General features: G+C 33.5%; 1 protein-coding gene across 3 annotated transcripts in view; it reads left to right on the top strand.

Moving 5' to 3' along the window:
- The window catches only part of GRM5 (glutamate receptor, metabotropic 5), a 449,486-nt gene that overhangs the window by 377,644 nt on the left and 51,179 nt on the right, over positions 1 to 20,663 (top strand). For all 3 annotated transcript variants that reach the window (XM_004683284.2, XM_004683283.2, XM_004683278.2), the window contains exons 5-6: positions 368 to 536; positions 6,368 to 6,494. In XM_004683284.2, coding sequence (XP_004683341.1) covers positions 368 to 536; positions 6,368 to 6,494 — 296 coding nt within the window. The remainder of the gene's footprint in view (positions 1 to 367; positions 537 to 6,367; positions 6,495 to 20,663) is intronic.

The raw sequence follows: 20,663 nt of genomic DNA, 5'->3' as shown, positions 1-20,663 counted from the left end.
GAAAATATAATCATTTAACTTGAGTGGCAATAAAGATATTTTTGTCTTTTTAGAAGCTTACTATAGTACTTATTTAAACTCCTTGAAGTTATTTTAAGAAAACTGACTTTCATGTTGCTGAAATCAAGTCACTTTCACAACTGGAATTATATATATATGGTAAAAGCTTGAAAATTTAAAAAAGAGGAAGAGAAAAGAATAAAATAGAATGAATGATTTTTTTTGTTTGTTTTTGTTTTTATTCCAAGTGTATGTATCAGAAGAGCCCATGACAGTAGACATATTTTGACGAAATTGATTAAATCTATTTTTCATAGCTTAATATTTACATTCTTAGGTAAATAATCATTATATTCTTTTCCTTAAGGTATGAAATAATGAATTTTAAGGAGATGGGAAAAGATTATTTTGATTATATCAATGTTGGAAGCTGGGACAATGGAGAATTAAAAATGGATGATGATGAAGTGTGGTCCAAGAAAAACAACATCATCAGATCTGTTTGCAGTGAACCATGTGAGAAAGGCCAGATTAAGGTACAATAGAGTCTATTTTTCTTCATTTTTGTTAAAAGTTTAAAAGTATTTAATATACCTGCTGCTCTTTTTAATTTAGATAAATATTATATATTTATAATTTCAAAAATTGTATGTTTTAATTTTTATTACTTTGTCTGACATTTAATACAAACCATAATAGTGTAAGTAGTTGGGCTGACTGAACTAATTTATGAGTTATTTCTGTCTAAAACTTTTCTACCCATGTAAGACTTCAAACACTTGCTTTCAGGGAATAAATATTTGACAGCTGGAAATTACATGAATTTCAATATTTTTAAGGTTTATTTGTGTATAAAAGAACTAACGTATAAGCCACAGATGTGGGAGGTGAAAGGTTTACAAGAGACAGATTGGTCACAAAAGCAGGTGGATTGACTGAAATACACTGCTAAGGGGAGCAGCAGGCAAGACAGGAGAGTTCTGCTCTGCCATGTGGGTTAGTTCCCTGGCTAATGATAAAACTCATTTTGGTAGTGGTTGGAGATAGCTTGATAGCATATCTCTACATTAATTTCTAATTGATTTAACAAATATTTATCAAATTAATACCACTGTAGTGGTTTATGGGGCAAAACTATGTAAGTCATCCTGCAGTGTCAGAAGATTTACAGACTAGAGAAGGGAAAATATGGGCACAACGTAGTAAAATCATGTAAACTCTGAATACTTTATTAATCAGAAAACAACTATGTAAATTCATACAAAAGAAAGATTATTTATTAGTAAGATGTCAGAATTTAGATCATGAAAGATGGATATGATTACAGATAGCAATGTGGGCAAATGATCACATATAGAGAGAATAGAAACAGGAAAGATACTAAAGGGACCACCTGAAAAATGTCATGGAATGCAGTTCATCATCTAGGACTTATAGTACTCCAAGTGGTTAGTATAAAAAGTAACATTGAAATAATATTTGTGGAGAAGTTTAAATGTCATATTGAACAAACTGAACTTAATTTTTATTAACATGGAAACTACGAATAAGTTTGACCAAGATTTTGACACAAATTGGGCTATTATAGATGCAAATTCATGAATAGAATTATGAAATGTGAACATAGAAAGATTCAAAGAAGACATCAAGTGGTCAGTAGCACAAGAAAAATTGGGCCATCATATATTATTAAAGGGATATGAATTCAGAAGACAATGAGATATCACCTTACAATTGTGAGGATGGTTATTATTCAAAAGACAAGGAATACTGTGTTGGGGAATATGTAAGAAAAGGGAGCCCTGTGAATTGTTAGTGAGGAGGCAAAGTGGTCAGCCATTATGGAAAACATTATGGACAGTCCTCAAAAACTTCAAAACAGAAATTCCATTCTATTAAGCTATCTCACTTCTGGCTATTTATACAAAGAGTATGAAATCACTAATTAAAACATATATTTGCAACTCCATGTTTATTGCATCATTATTCACAATAGTCCAGTGCCAAAACAACCTTAATGTCAATTGAAAGATATTATTTAGCTATGAAAAATATATGAAATTCTGTCAGTTGCCACGACATGGGGAGATCTAGAGGGTCTTATACTTAATGAAATCAGTCATAATGTAAAGGGTATGGTAAAGCTATTTTTAGGTTAAGTAAGAACCTATTTTTAGGTTATCATAAGAACTTATAATAAATTTAAAATCCAGTGAAAGAAAAGATGAAGCCATAAAAAAAAAGATATCTGTGGGGAAACAATGTCATAGGGAAAATATAGCAAAATAATACATTAATGAAATGATTATTGAAGTCATAACATTTCAAATAGCCTGATTACCTAGAACAGATGACTTTTGTCCTTTCAGCCTACATCATTTCACTCTTGTAAGAACACATGAGAAATGTTTGTTCATTGTTGACTAAGACTGAAATGTATCCATTTTTATGTATTTCTTTATACATTGGTAAGGTCTTCTAAGGGTAGTTCTGAAGATTTAATAAGTTAAGGCAGAAGGTTGTGGATATGGTATAATAACTTACACTCAAAGAAATGTAAACCAGTACTTCTAAAAGATATACAATGTTGAAAACCAATAGTACCTCAATTAAAAATAATATAAAATATTTTAAAATAATAATAAATTATTTGTTGTTAATAAATGGTAACCAGTACATGATCTTAAATATATATATATATATATATATATATATTATAAAATATAATAAGTAATAGTATAAACCAGACACATCCTACAGGGGAGGAGGGGGAAACAAGATCAAAACTGTGGTGGAAAGAGCACATGGGACTATGGTGATGGCACATGGGTGACATGTTTGTGGGAAGTCCACAGGGATTACAACTGAGATAAATAAATTAACAAAATGAAAAATTATGTGTATATTATATAATATATATTATATATAGTATGTATATATAATATATACATAACACACACAAATATATATATAACAATAAAAAGAAGAAGTGGTAACCAACTATAAGGCAGAAGACAAAGTAAAGGAAGATAGGTATAAGTTTACCAATACCAGTTAAATGGCCCAGTAGATTATAGTGTATCTGAAAATTTCTGAATGTTTCGTGGTTGTTTATAATAAGGGCTAGAAAACTATGACCCCACAGGTCAAATTCAACCTGTTTCCTGCTTTTATGAATAAAGATTTACTTAAATGCTACCATGCTCACTTGCTTATATATTGCCGATGGCTGCTTTAAAAAATAATAATAATAATAAAGGAAATTGAGTTATTTTTGTTTGATTGATTTTTGTATAGAAGTACTTGGATTTAGGCCAGAAGTCAGGGTGAAGGAGAGTGAGAGGATTCACCAGAGACAGATTAGGGAACAGAACAGGTGAATTGACTGAAATAAACTGCTGAGGGGAGCAGAGACCAGACAGGAGAGGTCTGCTGCACCATGTGATTTATTTTGCTACCTGGGAATCAAACTCAGGCAGTAGCCATGATAGTACTGAGATTTAAGCTCCAGGACACCAGGGAGGCCCCCCCAAAAGGGGACCTCCTCTTAAGGTTATGCTGCAATAGTTTTCCTACAAAGCCTAGAATATTTTCCACTGATATTTGGTCCTTTGTATAAAAAGTCTTCTGATGCTTCACATACCAGTCTACTGCTGGAGCAATCATCTTGCAGTCAGGCATTTCATATGGTTTTCTTTATAGACTCTTTTAAAATATTGTAGAAAGATAACCTTATATAAATTATCAAATAAAGGGAAAATGTAATGCAATTTAAGCCTACAACTTCAAAGTACCCAATGGTTGGTTTGGGAGACTTATTTATATATAATTTTCTATCCTTTTAGTGGAAAATAACAATGGGATAATTTGATTCCCTATTATCCTATTTTTAGCACTATTTTATTTGAAATTATATTTGTTTGGTCTTTTTATGATACAAATTTCCATTTTCCTAGATGTCTATCATTTTTACACTGGGGAGAAAGGTCAGGGTGAGGTCAGAGTTAGTGGGAGTGAAAGAATTTACCATAGAAAGAGTGGTAAACAGAAAAGAAGAATTTTTTGAACCACACTACAAAGAGAAATGGTAGGAGAGAGAGAAGAGGTGTGCAGGAAGGAGAATTTAAGAGTCTTTTATATGTTGTTATGTAGTTTTTCTAACTGTGGGTGCCAGTTTGCACTAGTTTTCTGCTGGGATGTCTTGTTTTAGGAGCTGGCCTTTGACACAGAAACATGAAGAAGCTGGCCTCTTGCAATTGGAGTAGTTTTTTCTGGTCATGGTAGTTGTCCCTGAGACAACTTTATTAATCCCCTTATCTATTTAAGTCTCCCAAACCTGCCTGCTGGATTTAAGTTTTAACCTTATTAAGCTGCACCCTGACAATTTTCACTCCATTAAATAAGCAACTAACATTTTCTTAATCTGATTTATGGAAGTGACATAGCAAACTCATTAATAATAACATCTCAATACATTGTTCAGACTTGTTAAACTAGTGTTTCAAAGGTTTAAATATGCTTCATACTGGTATTCATTAAACAAACAAACAACAACAAACTTATTTCTAGAGTGTTCAAAAGAATGGGGATTACCATGAAAGAATTGTCACTAAATATATATATTCAAAATCAATGTGAAACATAAGCAAAAAATAGTAAAACAAACAGTTCTGATTATCAGAAAATATATTAAGGTGACATTGTTGATTCATAAAATATTATAATATTGGTATTAATCTTGGAAAATGGAATGTATTTATCTTGGTAAAATAACTGAAATTCAAAAAGCAATACTCACTGTGTCTCCATATTTTCTCCTAAAAAAAAGAATAAAAGCAGGGTCTCCCTGGGGGTGCAGGAGTTAATGTCTCAATGCTATCAAGCTGTAGCATGAGTTTGATCCCAAGTCACTATAGCATGAGTTTGATCCCAAGCAAGGGAGCTCACCCACATGGTGCAGCAGACCTCTCCTGTCTTACCCGCTGCCCCTCAGTGTATATTTCAGTCAATCTGCCTGTTCTGACCCCCATCTGTCTCTGGTGAACCCTCTCACTTCCCCACACCTCTGGAATTCACCCAGTTCTCTTCTGAATATATAAGTATTTTAAAAATAGGGTAAAAGCAGCTAACACATACACAACTGTTTAAATATTCTAATGAGATAAGAGTCTGTAGACTACACTAAATAATCCGTGAAAAATTGATACTATTGCGCAGAATACTTAAGATAGACTAAGAGTTTAATTAATGATTTTGCCACACTTATATAGTTATCTATGGAAAGACTGTTCCAGGCTCTTTTTGTTAACATTACCCACTTATTTTGTTGTAATTTTATTAGTTAATATAAGGAATATATATATATAAAGAAAGAGCTGCAATGTAGAGTTGTACTTGGCTTTAGCTATCTAGACGTTGCCATCATCAAATGTCTTAAATTGAGTCAGCAGTCAAGACATGGAATATGAAGTATAATTATCGTTATGTCTCGTTATCAACCACAGTTTTAATTATTTATAAGAACATTAATGAATGTTGTCTGTATTCCACAAAAGCAATTTAAACACCAGTGGTGAAAAAAAAAAAGAAAGATATCCATTTCTAAAGAATAGCAGATGGGACTCCTTCAACAGTTAAAGTGTTTTAATTATTTTCCATTGTCTTGAAAAATTGGACAAATGAAGATGTACATGAGAGTCTTAATAACATTAACCACCTTCATTCCAAGCAAATCAAAGCTACCAGAATAATATGAAATGTGCTGAATTATTGAACTACATTTTAATTGAAATGGAGACTGAGATGGTCTCCAAAAATAACTTCATCTTGCTTTAATACAAATCCTAATTGTTTTTGACAAGTGTGAATAGGTTTTTAAACTTTAGTTGATATCTGATGTGTTCTGATAATGATTAATCAATTAGTTGGAGGAGGAGGATTTGAGGTTCTCTTTTATATTCTATTTTATTGGGTTTTCTATTTTATTGGGACACCAGTTTGCACCTGTTTTCTGCTGGGATGTTTTATTTAGGGTGCTTGCTTTTGACTTAGAAATATGCCTAGGCCCCTGCTTTTGCTTCCAAAATGTGTTATTGATAGATAATACATTAATTACATTTAATTTAATTCTGTATCCTGTTAATAGTCAATTTTATGATGTTAGACTCCCACTTAGACTCAGCCTTACTTTCTTTAGTTATAAAGTGAGAACTTACAAATATTTACACTGTCTACCTGATGACATTTTAAGAAATGGATGTGAAAGCCCTTTCTGCTTTGCAAAATGAACACATTTGAATAAAGGATTGCTGGACTTTCAACTTTGCAAAAAAAAAAAAGTAATCAAAATTTTATATATTTGTTGTAGGTTATCCGGAAGGGAGAAGTCAGCTGCTGTTGGACCTGTACACCCTGTAAAGAAAATGAGTATGTCTTTGATGAGTATACCTGCAAGGCGTGCCAGCTGGGGTCCTGGCCCACGGATGATCTTACAGGTACATGTAACACCATATCAGTATAGGGACACCTCTCAAAAATCAACTGAAGAAGCACACATACCTGGGAAAAGGGAAGCAGGGATCCCACTTCCAAGAAATTCAAATCTTGGTGGTCTTATTCATGACAAAAGTTTCATTAAGAACAGAAATCTTTACAACTCCTGGATAATCTTTAAAATATTTAGATATCATGAAGAGACCATTCTATGCTATTTCCCATGCCCTCTAACTAGATTTTTATATTTTCTAGTGGCGTTGTCAGTCCATACAAAATATGAAGAAACTGAAAAGTTCCTACACAGAGCCCCAGTTAACTATAACATCTGTGGAAGACAGAGAGGGATATTAACTAGGAAGAGATTGAAATGGCATATCCACTTGCAAAAAATACATAGAATTGGGTAGAAATTGGGCACTCCCAGGTGGTGCAGTGTGTTAAAGCACAACACTTTGAAGCTGGCAGCAACTGCTTCAGCACAAGTTTGATCCTGGCCAGGGAGGTGACTCACATGAGGTGGCAGACCTCTCCCTGTCTTGCCTGCTGCTCCCCTCAGCAGTGTACTTCCTCAGTCTGCCTGTTCTTATCCCCATTCTTTCTCTGGTGAATCTTCTCACTGTCCCTGCACCTCCTGGTTTGTACACTAGTCCTTATATGCATAAATAAATTAATCTTTAAAAAAATAATAAAGAATTGGGTAGAATTTAGTCTGCACATACATGTTTAGTACTTTTCCTTAATTTAAACCAGTAATCTCTAACTAATGAGTTTTCAAGTAATGTGGGCACAAGACAAGACTCGTCTCTGCTTGTTTGTTTGCCTTGGGTTTGTATTCTTTTAGATTTGAAGGGGTGGTTTCTTCTAAAAATTATATTTTATAACTCTAATTTTTACAATATGAAAACAGAAAACTATACTTTCCATACTCCCTTTTATTTATTAAATACTATTTATATAGCTATTTGCAACATAAATATATATTGAAATAAGGTTATATAAACAAATATTATCTTAAACAAATATTAACTTAGAGACATTAATAAGGAAAGCAAAAGGGTGACAATATTATGCTTCTGATATAATAAAAGGACAAATTTGTGGAGTTGAAGTGAGTATTAGGAATGGATCTATGAGACTGATTTTCAAGGACAAAAGCATCCCAGGCAGATGGCCCTCCAGGTGGTGGGTCAGGTCATCTAGTGATTTTACAATTAAGATGGCTTTAGCACAAAATTCTTAGAGGACAGAGTATATCATCATTGTTAGACTCCACCCCTCGCAAGACTAGAGGTTATTGCTGACATTCATATAAGTTTATTCCAAAAGCTTGATTATAAAAATCCTGTAATCATGGGTCTTTTGAGAGCATCTCACATGAAGACTTTGTTTCCAGTGATTGGTATTTAAGCATGAGACTTTCTTTTCGCTAAAACTATTACATTTCTGGAAAGAACAAATCTAAGATAAACAAATTAGGAAGAAATACAAATACCAGATGGTTTCACTTATATGTGGATTGTAGAAAAACAAAATAAATGCTCATACAAAAACAAACCAGTAAGTAGTCCTTGATAACTGACTATGAAACTGAGGCAAGCAGAAGGGGAGGCTAGTGGGTGGGAGTGGCCCAATGTAGCATGATAGAGGACTATTGGGACTTTGGTCATACCATACCTGGGCATAGTACAAAAACAGACACTTGTAGTTGTTTCAAACTATAACCCCTAAAATAAATACAATCATATAAATCAACATTACCTCAATTAATATAAATGGGGAAATAATTTAACTAAATAAGATAAAATATCCAAAAGCTTTGTTTTCACCATGAGACAATGAACTTTCTAAGGCTTTTATACATGCTGGTATCTCCAGAGCCTACTTTGTGCTGAACAAAAGTCTTCAATAATTAGTTGAATAGACTAACTACAGCATGCAAGCATGCGTGTGTGTATACAACACACAAATAGAAAGATTCCAGAATGAAGAATATGTTAGTAGTAGTATCAATTGATTGTATTAGTGATTTTTCTTTGTATTATTTATTTACATTTTTCTACTTGCAACCTGGATTATCATTTAATTTTTAATGATATTTATCTCAATTTGCTAAGTACTGAGAAAAATGAATACTTAAATATTAATTTTTGCCCTCTGTTTTATAAAACAGAGGGAAGAATGATCTGCTTTTTTTCATTCATTCAAATGAATGATTAAAAACAACTTTTTTGACTAGTGATACTTTAATAATAGGTGCTAGAGAAATTGAGGCTAAAACACAGACATGACTCCTATATTATTTTGTCTCTATATCATAGATCTCTTTCTTTCACTCTCTCTTTTACACACACACACACACACACACGCTCACATGCATTGGATAAATTATGTAAAGTAATGCAAGGAGAAAAGTTGAGTGGTCATTTGTTGCTATTGCAGGCAAAAGTTCTTGCTGTATTAAACTAAATGGTATATTGAAAGTGTTGAGATATACCTTGGGATAAAACACAGATGAATTGAGTATAGTGCATATTTAAGTAAGGCTACCAAAGTTTTTACCTTACAATTTGGAGATATAAATGCATTCTTTGACAACATTGATAGTGTGATTTTGGAAAAGACCAAGTTGAGTTGTCAGATTTTCAAACGTGAATTAAAATATTTAACAAATCAAGGTCTTAGTTTGTGCCAGACAGTTTTTCAGACTGGATTTTAATGACTGATATCCTTAACTGCTTCCACTAACTGAGTAGTTATCTTCCCACAGACACACCTGTATCTCCATCATATTTGCATTCCTAGCATCTCTCATCTTGGCTAACATAGAGTGGGCTCTCACTAAATATGTGTCAACCAGTAAAAGTATGGGGATTCTTACATATGAAAATAAGGGGAGGCATTAGGGCAATGCTAAGAGAGTCTTTAAATGTGGAGTTGAATCTTTATCCTATAAAGAGTAGACATTTTGAAGTAGAGGAATAAAAATATCTTCTTTTGGTTATGTGCACCCAGTGATTGTGTGCATGAAGATGTGGGCATGGGGAGGGAGGAGTTTAGGAGGGAAAATGCATGCCAATCCAAGGAAGGTCTACAACTGATAATATGTGAAATCTGACTTATAACTGATTTCATTGACTGCAAGCTTATCTCATTGACTGGCAATCAAAAATAACAGATCAAATGGAGCTGCTAGCTAATAATGTTCTGATGACTTCATCTATAACAAAATCTGCTACATTGATGCTTAGAACTAGTTTCAGGGATTATTGTAAATCTTTCTTCAGTTTGATTGTAAGTATCCTATATCAACCCATAACATGGCATAACATGGCAGGGCTGCCTTTGAGTTAGTATCCTTATTGCTATAGTAGAAATTAACATATCTGGAGTGCTTCCTACTATCATCAGAATATAATATATAAGCATCTTATATAAAAATATAAGCATCTTATATAATATAAGCATCTTATATAAAAATTAACTCATTTTGTCCCAAAATAACTTTATAAACCTAGTAGCATGGCTAAGATACCTGATTTCACATAGAACTGGATGATTGTTGGCCCTCCCTGGTGGCACAGTGGGTTAAAGTGCAGCACTAAGGAGCTAAACCACTTCCACATGAGTTCTATCCCCTCCCTGGATATAACCCTCATGGCGCAGCAGACCTCTCCTGACCTGCCCACTGCTCCCCTCAGCAGTATATTTCATCAGTCTAACTATTCTGTTCCCCACTCTGTCTTGGTAGATCCTCTCACCAGCCCTGCACCTCTGTTTACATATTTATCCACACGTGTGTGTATACATAGTCAGAGAGTCAAAAATGAAAGTTACCTATCACTAAGAAAAGATGTTGGTGAATAGTGGACTTGTGGATTACACTCTGTACATACACACACATATTATATAGTTATGTAATATTTAGTTCTATATGAGAATATCTTCATCTTTAATTTCAAGCTAACCATATCTCCCAATAGCCATCACAAATTGGTAGTAAGAAATAGTCTGGAATTAAGAATAAAGAGAAAAGTAATCTTGCTAAAAAAAAAAAAAAAAAGAAGAAAAGAAAGATATATAAATATATGATTAGAGCAGAACATAGATGACATACATAATTTAACTTATTTTCATTGAAGACAGCAAGTAGTTATTCTTTACCTAGCAACCATCAGGTTAGAAGTGAATAGGATAAACAGGAGCTCTGAGCTTAATTTGAGTCATCTAGCCATGAAATATAAACAACAAATATACACCTAGATAATCTTTGGTCACAGGCAGATGTCTAAATGTTAAATATACATTTTATTAAAAAACATAAAGTTTGGCCCTCCCTGGTGGTGCAGCAGGTTAAAGCACAGCATTGAGAATCTAAGGCCGCTTCTGCATGAGTTCGATTCCCGCCTGCCCCAGAGGTGGCCACATGGTGTGGCAGACCTCTCCTGACCCGCCCGCTGCTCCCCTCAGCAGTGTACTTCGTCGATCTGCCTGTTCTGCTCCCCACTCTGTCTCTGGTGAAGCCTCTCATCGCCCCTGAGGTTCTGTATGCACAAATAAGTCAATCTTTAAAAAATATATATATATATATAAAGTTCACTGATGTGATATTTACATTACAAAAGGAGAGAATAGCTTTAAACAAAGTAATCAATATTCACAGAAATATATAACAATTAATTAGAAAAAATGCAATCATGGTGAACTAATATTTTTACATGGTTACACGGTACATATTATTTAAAAGCATGAGCAGGGAGACTGGTTTCAAAGTAGCTTCATCTGGAGAGAGATAAGGGCAAAAGTCAGAGGGATTTACCAAAAAAAATTAATTATGTCTCTAAGGTCTGTAATTTGAAATAAATGACCAAAAAAAATTATAAAAAGGATATTTTTATAAATATGACAAAAAAATTATTTGTTAAATCTGAATTATTTTATGTTCTATACTTACCTGATTTCTTAAGCCTTTCATAAGTTAAAATACTTTATGTTATTTGACCTATTTAAATACTGAAAACTTTAAAAGATAACATTAAAAATAAAATACTAAATTGGGGATTTTAAAAGGAAAATAAGAGAAAAACACAATAAGGAAAATTTGCAAATTGCCATGTGAATCTAATGAAGTTTGGCCTATGGTGATACAGTGAAAATAATGAATATAAATTAACTTGATTAGAAATTAAAATTAGTGGGAATAGATACATATTTCCTGAGAAAAGTTAATTGTAATGTTACCTAGTTTGATAAAATAAGATGACAAAAAATAGTAGAAAGCAACTATTTGGCCTAGCTACTAACAGAATTCACTAGATTCTTATGCCAAGACAAAGTTTTCACTGTACACTATTCCCCACACATATATATGCCAAAATTGTCCTAGAAACACTCTTTATTTTGTTTTATATGATAGAATTTAGAATGGATTTTAAGTTGCAGATCTTCATCTTCTTAGTCCAAAGCCAAAGCCATAGAAACATTTCCAGGTAGGTTTGCCAAACTTGGCAACCTTCTATTAAATTCAGTAAAAGGAACAAGCAAAAACAATGTCACTTTTTAAAAAAGTAACTCAGCAGGAAGTTTTATGATAGGAAATTAAAATAATTTCCTGCATTCACTCATAAAGAAAATTATTTATTTTACTCACAAAGCTCTGAAGAAGCAAGGCAATGCATATTGATATTTTAATGTCAATGGGAACATTCTTTAAGATGTTCCTTTGGTTTCCTGAGCTACCTAATTGATTTGGAGGTTAGAACTTTTGTCTCTTCACTGAAGTGGATAAAATGTGAACGGAGTCAAACAAAAGGGAATTGGTGGGAATCTGGGAGAAAGTGGAGGAATAACTTCAAGAGGGCTGAACCATTAGCAAGTTTTACAACATCAGTTGAGTTACTTTTTCTTACAAATGATCATTTCATTTGTTCCTCAGCTTGCCCCACTTTTCTTGTTTTTTTTTTTTGTTTGTTTGTTTTGTTTTGTTTTTTATTTTGATTAGTACATTAAGTCAAAACAGTAGGGAAGGTTACTTTTCATTAACAATATTTATATGTATTTTCAGAGTTATCTTTCAAACCTTAAGTTATTTTATAAGTGAACTAATGAAGACTCACAAAGAGTCTGTAAATTGTTCAGTGTCACAAAACTATTGCTTTCCTTGCAATCACATTTTGGATTCTCATATTTTCAGAAATTATAAAGGAAAAATATCAGCTTTCAAGCTGGCTGCACGTTAATTATTGATCTGTCCAGTCTGTTCTGATACATTTTATTTGAAGCATATGCTAAACATACAAGTTATATATTACAACTGAGTTTAGATCAAGAAAGGGGTAAGAATCCGTATTAGCAGTTATATATTTCTGATTATTTTGGGGAAATTTATCATTTAGTTCAGACATGTCAATTATTTTCTTATTTATTTATGTAATAAATGGAATATGTTGTTGAGATAACTTCTTTTTTAATTTAATATTTTAATTTTATTATTTCATTTTTTTACATTGTTTTCACTTTGTGCACTTTTTCATCTCAGTTGTAATCCCCATAGGGTTCCCACCACCAATTCACCCATATGCCATCACTACAATCCAGTGCACTCTTCCAACCCCAGTTCTAATCCCATTGCCTCTTACACCCCCCATAAAATGTCTCTGGTTTATAGTTGTTCATTGTTTTCATTTTTACTCTATTATATTTGTTTGTTTCCTCCTAATTCCTTATGCTCCTGCTATGAGTGAAACCATTAGGGATTTTTCTTTTTCTTTCTAGCTTATTTCACTACACTTGATCCCTTCTAATTCCATCCATGTTGCTGCAAAAAACACAAGTTTATCTTTTTTGATTGCTGAGTAATATTTCATTGTGTATATGTACCACATCTTTCTAATCTAGTCTTCTATTTTTTGGGTATTTGGGTTGATTCTACATCTTCACTATTGTAAATAGAGCAGCAATAAACATGGGAGTGCAGGTGTCCTTTTCAATCAGTGTTTTTTTGTCCTTTGGGACGATACCTAGGAGTGGGATTGCTAAGTAATATGGAAGCTCTGTTTTTAGCCTCTTGAGATACCTCCAAAAAGCTTTCCATAGTCATTGTATCAGCTTATACATCCACAAGCAATGTAGGAGAGTTCCTTTTTCTCCACATCCTCACCAACATTTGTTGTTGCTAGTTGTTTTAAGATGTGTCATTCTTATTGGTGTGAGATGGTATCTCATTGTGGTTTTAATTTGCATTTCCCTTATTACAAGTGATGTTGAATATTTTTTCATATGCCTGCCTGCCATCTGCATTGCTTCTTTGGAGAAGTGTCTTTGTAGCTCTTCTGTCCATTTTTTGATGAGGTGTTCACTTTATTTTTGTTGAGTTTAATCAGCTCTTTGTGTACCTTTATGATAAGCCCTTTGTCATTAGTATTGTGTGCAAATATTGTCTCCCAATCAGTAAGGTGTGTCTTTGTCTTGTGTAATGTCTCTCTTGCTGTACAGAAGCTCTTTAATTTGATATAGTCCCAGCTTGTATCCTTTCCTTCACTATCCTTGCTTTGGGTGATATATCTTTAATGATACTATTGAAATGTAGGTCATGCGTAATTTTGCCTACATTTTCTTCAAGATATTTTATGGTTTTGGGTCTTATGTCTAGTTCTTTATTACATTTCAAGTTGTTTTTTGTGCATGGTGAAAGATAGTAGTCTAGCTTTTATACACCACTTGGTGAACAAACTTTTTTTTGTTACATAGTATATTCTTTGTTCCTTTGTCAAATATTAGCTGTCCATAAACCTGAGGTTGTATTTCTGAATATTCCATTAGAATCTATTGATTCTGTGTTCTATTCTTGTTACAGTACCATGCAATTTTGATTATTATGAAGTCTGGGATTGTGATATCTTTGGTCTCTCTTGTTTTAGTCATGAGAGTTTTGGCTATTTGATGTTTTTTTGTGGTTCCATATAAATCTCATGAGATGATAACTTCTTATTTCTTGGTCCCTAGGTAATATAATAATCTGAATAGGTATATAAGCAATATAACTGAATATCTTATCAGTCATCCATGCAGCAAAATTTATGTCATCAAAGTTGCTATTTAGTTTTCAGCACCATGATGAGTTCTATTGGTAGAGAAATGAATAAAATATGTATCACCATCCAATTATATGAATCAGTGTCAACAGTAGGATACTGTTTTGTTTTTTAAGATGTATTTATGTACATAGAAAGGGGGTACAGGCCAGAGGTGCAGGTGTATTCACCAGAGCCAGAATGAGGAGCAAAATAGGCAGATCAATGAAGTACACTGCTGAGGGGAGCAGCGTGCAAGTCAAGAGAAGTCTATGGGGCCACCTCTGGGGTGGGGAACCAAACTTGCACTAGCTTATAGTGTTGTATCCTAACCCATTGAGCCAACAGGAGGGCCCCTTGATTACCCACTTTAACAAGTATTTCCATTAGCATAAAATAAGATGCATATGATTGTGTCACAGTCACATACAATGGTGGCACAAAGGATATAATTGGGACTCCCTGGTAGCGCAAGGGCTAAAGTCTCAGTACTATTAGGCTATCTGCAGCCACTGAGGCATGAGTTCTATCTCCTGTCACGGAACTAACCTTCATGGCACGACATACCTCTCCTATCTGTCCCGCTGTTTCCCTTGAAGGTGTATTTCAGTTGATCCATCTGTCTTGCTCCCCACTCTGTCTTTGGTGAATCCACTCACCCACCACATCTCTGGCCTGCACCCCAGTTCAATACATGGAAAGTGAGAAGATAGCTAGCTAAAAAGAACTTTCAAACATAAAGAAAAGATACATAAACCTAAAGAATGATACAATATATTATATCTAAGGAAAATGTATAGGTAAATATGTTTTTTTCCTCAAGATAGCAAAGCTAGTTAGAAGCAAGTAAATCACTATTCTGCATTCCATCTATGCTTATATTGTGGAGAGAATTCTTGTCTAAATATCACACATGATAATGGTCACCAGCTGCAAAAAAAGTGATTATTTTGTTAAATAATAGAATTCCTGGTTCTTTAAATACTTCCTATATTTTTTTGTTTTATAGCTACATAAACACTCACCAGTCAATACAAGTAAGGTGACAAATGAAGGATTAATAAAGTTGGCAGTCTTATCTCTATGAAAGACATGTCTGCAAAAATTCATCATTACTTCCCAATAGCATAGTGATTTAAATCCCAAGGCTTTGAAGTCCAACAGCAGTGTTCAGATAGTAGTTTTACAATAACTCATTGTGTGACTTTATTCAAATAAATTTGCTCCACTTAGTTTCAACTTCCTATTCTATAAAATGGAGATAATATTACTAGAATTATTGGGAAGGGTAAATAGCATGCACCTAGTTTATTACCTTTTAACAAATGTAAATACATTGACTATTATCATTCCATTGGTATTTTTTTAATATAACAATGAGAAATGCATCTAGAATTGAATGGATTTTTTTAAGAATGAATGAATGAGAAAAGTCAGGGAAATGTTTCAAACTCTGTTCAGTATTTTTCACATATGAAAGTAAAATTATTCAAGTCACTGCGTAGCACAATGAATGGCATACACTAGGCAATGCATTTGCATTTGTTGAACTTATCTACTATCAAGCTATTAACTTCACTTAGATTATTATCTCAGGATTTGTGATTCTAAAAGAATGGATTATACAAGGTTAAGAGTGATCTGGAGGGTCCTCCCTGGTGGCATAACCAGTTAGAGAACAGCCTGCAAGCTAGCCATAGCTTATGCAGTGTGTGTTCAACCCTCCACCCAAGAGGTGACCCACATGGCGCAGCAGACCTCTCCTGTCTCACCCGCTGCTCCCCTCAGCAGTGTACTTTGTCAGTCGGCCTGGTCTGCTCCCCACTCTGTCTCTGGTGAATCCTCTCACTGCCTCTGCACCTCTGTACCCAGTTCTGTATGCATAAATAAATAACCTTTAAAAAGAAAAAGTGATTTGGAATTTCCGGAAAGGTAGACAAGAGTCATAATAATACTGAGAGGCATCTACCAGTTGTCTTCTATCATTCTCCCTATAAGGGTTTCTGGTTTTATTGAGGAATTTGTTATAAATTTCTCATATTTTACTCACTATTAAGGAAAAAAATAGTTTTAATCTTCCCAGAAGTGATCTAATATCTACTGTTTTCAAGAGTTTTACATCAAACTGTTTTAAACAAAACTAAGGAGAGTTTTAGAGTGTACCAAGGCTCAGACTTGATCAGTTCTGTCTACATTTGCTTCCTAGGTCAGCTCACGAAGTAATAGCTGAATCTATGATTTTAAGAGTTTATCCTCCGTCATCTTATGGAGGTAATAATAGTTTAAAACACCACACAACCCTGTATAAGTTTACATCTCTTTAGATGTATATATTTTTGTAAGATTTACTTATTTATGCATACAAAACTGAGGGTATAAGCCAGAGTTTCAGGGGCAGTGAGAATATCCATCAGAGACAGAGTGGGGAGCAGAACAAGCAGACTAAGGAAGTACACTGATGAAGGGAGCAGTGGGGGGAGAAAGGAGAAGTCTGCTGCACCATGTGGATCCCATCCTGGGCTGGGATCAAGTTTACACTGAAGGGACTGTGACTGAGACTCACTGTACTCACTCACTGGCAGTGCTGAGCTTCAGCCCGTTGTGCCATCAGGGAGGTTCTCTTCAGATGTATATTACTATACCATTTCCATCATCAAAGCTCATACTTATGTAATAACCAAACTTGAATACTTAAATATAAAACTGTCTGTTTGATACATACTTTTAGATTAAAATATGATTTTTTTTAAATTTCTATGTCTCATTCAATTTAATGTGGTATTGCTTTATACTGTTTTATTTTTAACTTTCACTTTAATGCAGGGGTTACATTTTTATTCTTCCACATGTATACATGTTCCAGTGACCCTCCACAAAACCCTTGATATATTTAATCAAATTTCTACTAGTGTCTCAAATTCTGTATTTCCAAATAGAAATCTATGTCTTTATCTTCCTGATCTCCAAAACTACTCTATAGTTCATCTAATGGCAAATCCGCCCCATTAGTAGCTCACGCCAATTATTTTGGAGTCACCTTTTGACTTCTTTCATCTTTAATCAACCAGTCCACACGCACACACAAATAAATAAAATGACTCTTCCTTCAAATACAAAAATTCTGCAACTTCCTATTTACCATAAGATTGAAATCATCAATCACCTTTACTCATGGAATAACTTTTTAACTAGCCTTCCTGATTCTGTTCTTGCCCCTACCTAAAGTCAATTTTCAATACTTCTGAAGAGATACATTTTAAAAAGAACAGGTCATGTTATTTCACTGCTGAAGAACCACACTCAAAATAAACATCAAAGTCCTTTCAAGTTCATGTTCTATACACTGACACTTTGTTACGTCTCTGAACTATTTTTCTCTTCACTTCATTTTCTCCCTCCATACATTGGTTATTTCGTTGCCTGTTAAAATATCTGGAATGCTCTTAGGATGTTGCCATGACTTTTCTGCTTAGAATGTTCCATACCAGATGCCCATTGCCCATATTGCCATTATCTTTACCTCTTTCAAGTCTTTACTCAAATGCCTAGCCTAACCAACAGACTGAAGAGTGCAAATTGTTCCCTTTACCCTCTTTTAACTATTTTTTTTTTCATTTTTATATAAACATTCATTCTATTATGTTGTTTATTTGGCTAATATACTTTGCTGATCATGTAATTGTAGACTTTCCAGTTGGGAATTAAACTAAGGAACAGATATGGGAGCTTTATTTATGTATTTGTTTGTTTAATTAATTTTATTTATTCATTTATTATTTCATTCACTCAGTTAATTATTTTGTATGCTTTATTCACTTGTGAATGCCATTTTATCAATAACTCATCAATAAATAGTGTCCTAAAAATCAAAATGGCAGAATGAAAGGATACAAACCTCCATGTCCTGACAGTCTATTACCCATTATCCTATAAACTTTTTGTTCTGCCAGCTATTCCTTATACCTCAAAGAAGCTGGAGTTATTAGCTTCATTTTATAGAACAGTGAGATTTAAAATGTAAAACATGAGTGTTTGCGGTCACATAAAGTAGTAAAAATAAAGCTGTAGACTTACTGTAAACATTTTTTTCTTCTGTAAAACTCATATTTTTTTCCTTGTCATGATGCATTAGGCATCATTTTTTAATGAAATTACCTCTAAAATTAATTCAAAATTTGTAGATTGGAAGTTTCCAACAAGGAACATGATATTAATGTTAAAAATCACATTTTTTTTTTTGTTTTTTTTCCGGGTGTCTATGTTTTTATATTTTGCAATGTGTTTTTTTTCTTCTAATTTCTCAGTTCTCATTAACTTAAAAAATATGTTTATCCCACCAGCCAAGTTGAAAATAGTGTATTTATAAATGAAACAAAATGTATTCCTTAAAACATGCTATTAGGTGACGTCTGAATGAAATTTCTTAAATCAGGCTCTAAAAAAGAACAGAAACCAATGTCCATCTTGCCAGAAACATGCAATGAAAAATGTGTATTGTGTTTTTTACAATGAAAAACTCATGCTCTGGCCAAAACAGTGTCATGATCAAAACTTACTCTGTTCGAAACAAACTGGGGGAAAAAAAGTGCATTTTTATTGTTTTCAGTTTTTGATAAATACAGCTAACCTAAAATAAATTATAGCATTTCCCCCCGGGAACATAAAGCATTACAACACAGTGCTTACTACTCCATTTTCTAACTTCCTTGGAAATGCTCCATAAAATATTGGTGTATTACCTGAGGAATATGAAGTCGATAAATGCCTCCTACCCTGCCACTTCTTAAAAATCACATTAAGTCAGGTGAAAATTTCAGAAAGCATCTGTGCTATCATGTACTTACAAATAATTTAAAGACACTATACTGACATTTATTTGAGGCTGTGTACATATACAAACAGCGAGGAAGATAAAATAGATCTGGCTTTTTCCTAGAAGAACAGAGCAATCTACTAAAACATACAGGCAACTTAGCACAGATGTTGAGACACCACTATTTTATGTATACTCTTCTTGTTTTCCTAATTTTCTCACTTTCTAATGAGAAAATATGATGCTACTTTCTCACTTTCTTATGATGCCACTGTTCAAGCCACAATTTATCTCATACCTTCTTCACACTGATGCTTGAAATGTAGGCAGGAATTTATTGTTACCGTTTTTCCTAAAACTTTCACTGTTTTCTTTTTTTTTCCCCTATCTGAACTCCCCCCAGTAATTCCCTAACTCCCAGAGATATAATTCTTTTATGATAACTATATTGCTAAACTATAGAATATTGCTCTGCACATCTGGTTTCTGCATTTTGGCTGTTTCCTTAGATCTAATTTTGTTCATATCTGTATTTCTCCTATGGCCCCTTTCACTTCAAATGCTCTGCAGCCCCGACTTTACCTCAGTCCCTTTAACTGAAAAAAAAAAAAAAAGTGTGAAATAACAATATGCACTATGGAGAATGTGGTATGTATTACAGAAGGCAAGCTAGGATGTGGGATCCACCACAGGGGTTCAGAGATTAAATCAATATTCTATCTTAAAGGAATAAATGTTTGTCTTCATATCATTATGGTATGGACTTAGTGTTTTGAGTTTGGTATTTACTAATGTTCATGAACAAGAAAGTAAACACGATGTTTTGTTTGTACTGGATGAACAATTTTAATCTCTTTGATGGGTAGGAAACAACATTAATCTTCCTTCCTGTTCACTTTCTTATATTTATGTGTTGTGTCCTTCTGTATTCTATTAATAATAAACATGAACATTTTGTTACTTAAATATTTGCTGATAGCTTAACTGAACAATATTTAGTGTAATGATATTTAAAATTCAGGAACTAATAGACTTGCAAAGAGAAATAGAAAATAAAATTCATGGCAGAATATGCATAACTTTTTATAATAGCCTCAGGAAAGGTAATATAAACTCAGATCCAGAACAATACTGTATATGTCAAAGGGAAAAAAAAATCAAACTGTGTAACAAATTCAGTGGCAACAAGGAAGGAAAGCTGAGGGCTGCAAAAACTCTGAGTCATAAAATCAGACAGCCTTTAAACATTTGCAGCCACAGGAAAAAAAAAAATGGTTTTCAGTATG

This window comes from Condylura cristata, unplaced genomic scaffold (assembly GCF_000260355.1).
Source record: "Condylura cristata isolate star-nosed mole 26May11 unplaced genomic scaffold, ConCri1.0 scaffold00015, whole genome shotgun sequence".
In the NCBI taxonomy this organism is placed as follows: Eukaryota; Metazoa; Chordata; class Mammalia; order Eulipotyphla; family Talpidae; genus Condylura; species Condylura cristata.
The sequence above is the reverse complement of the archived record's forward strand: the minus strand, read 5'-3'. Positions and strand labels throughout refer to the sequence as shown.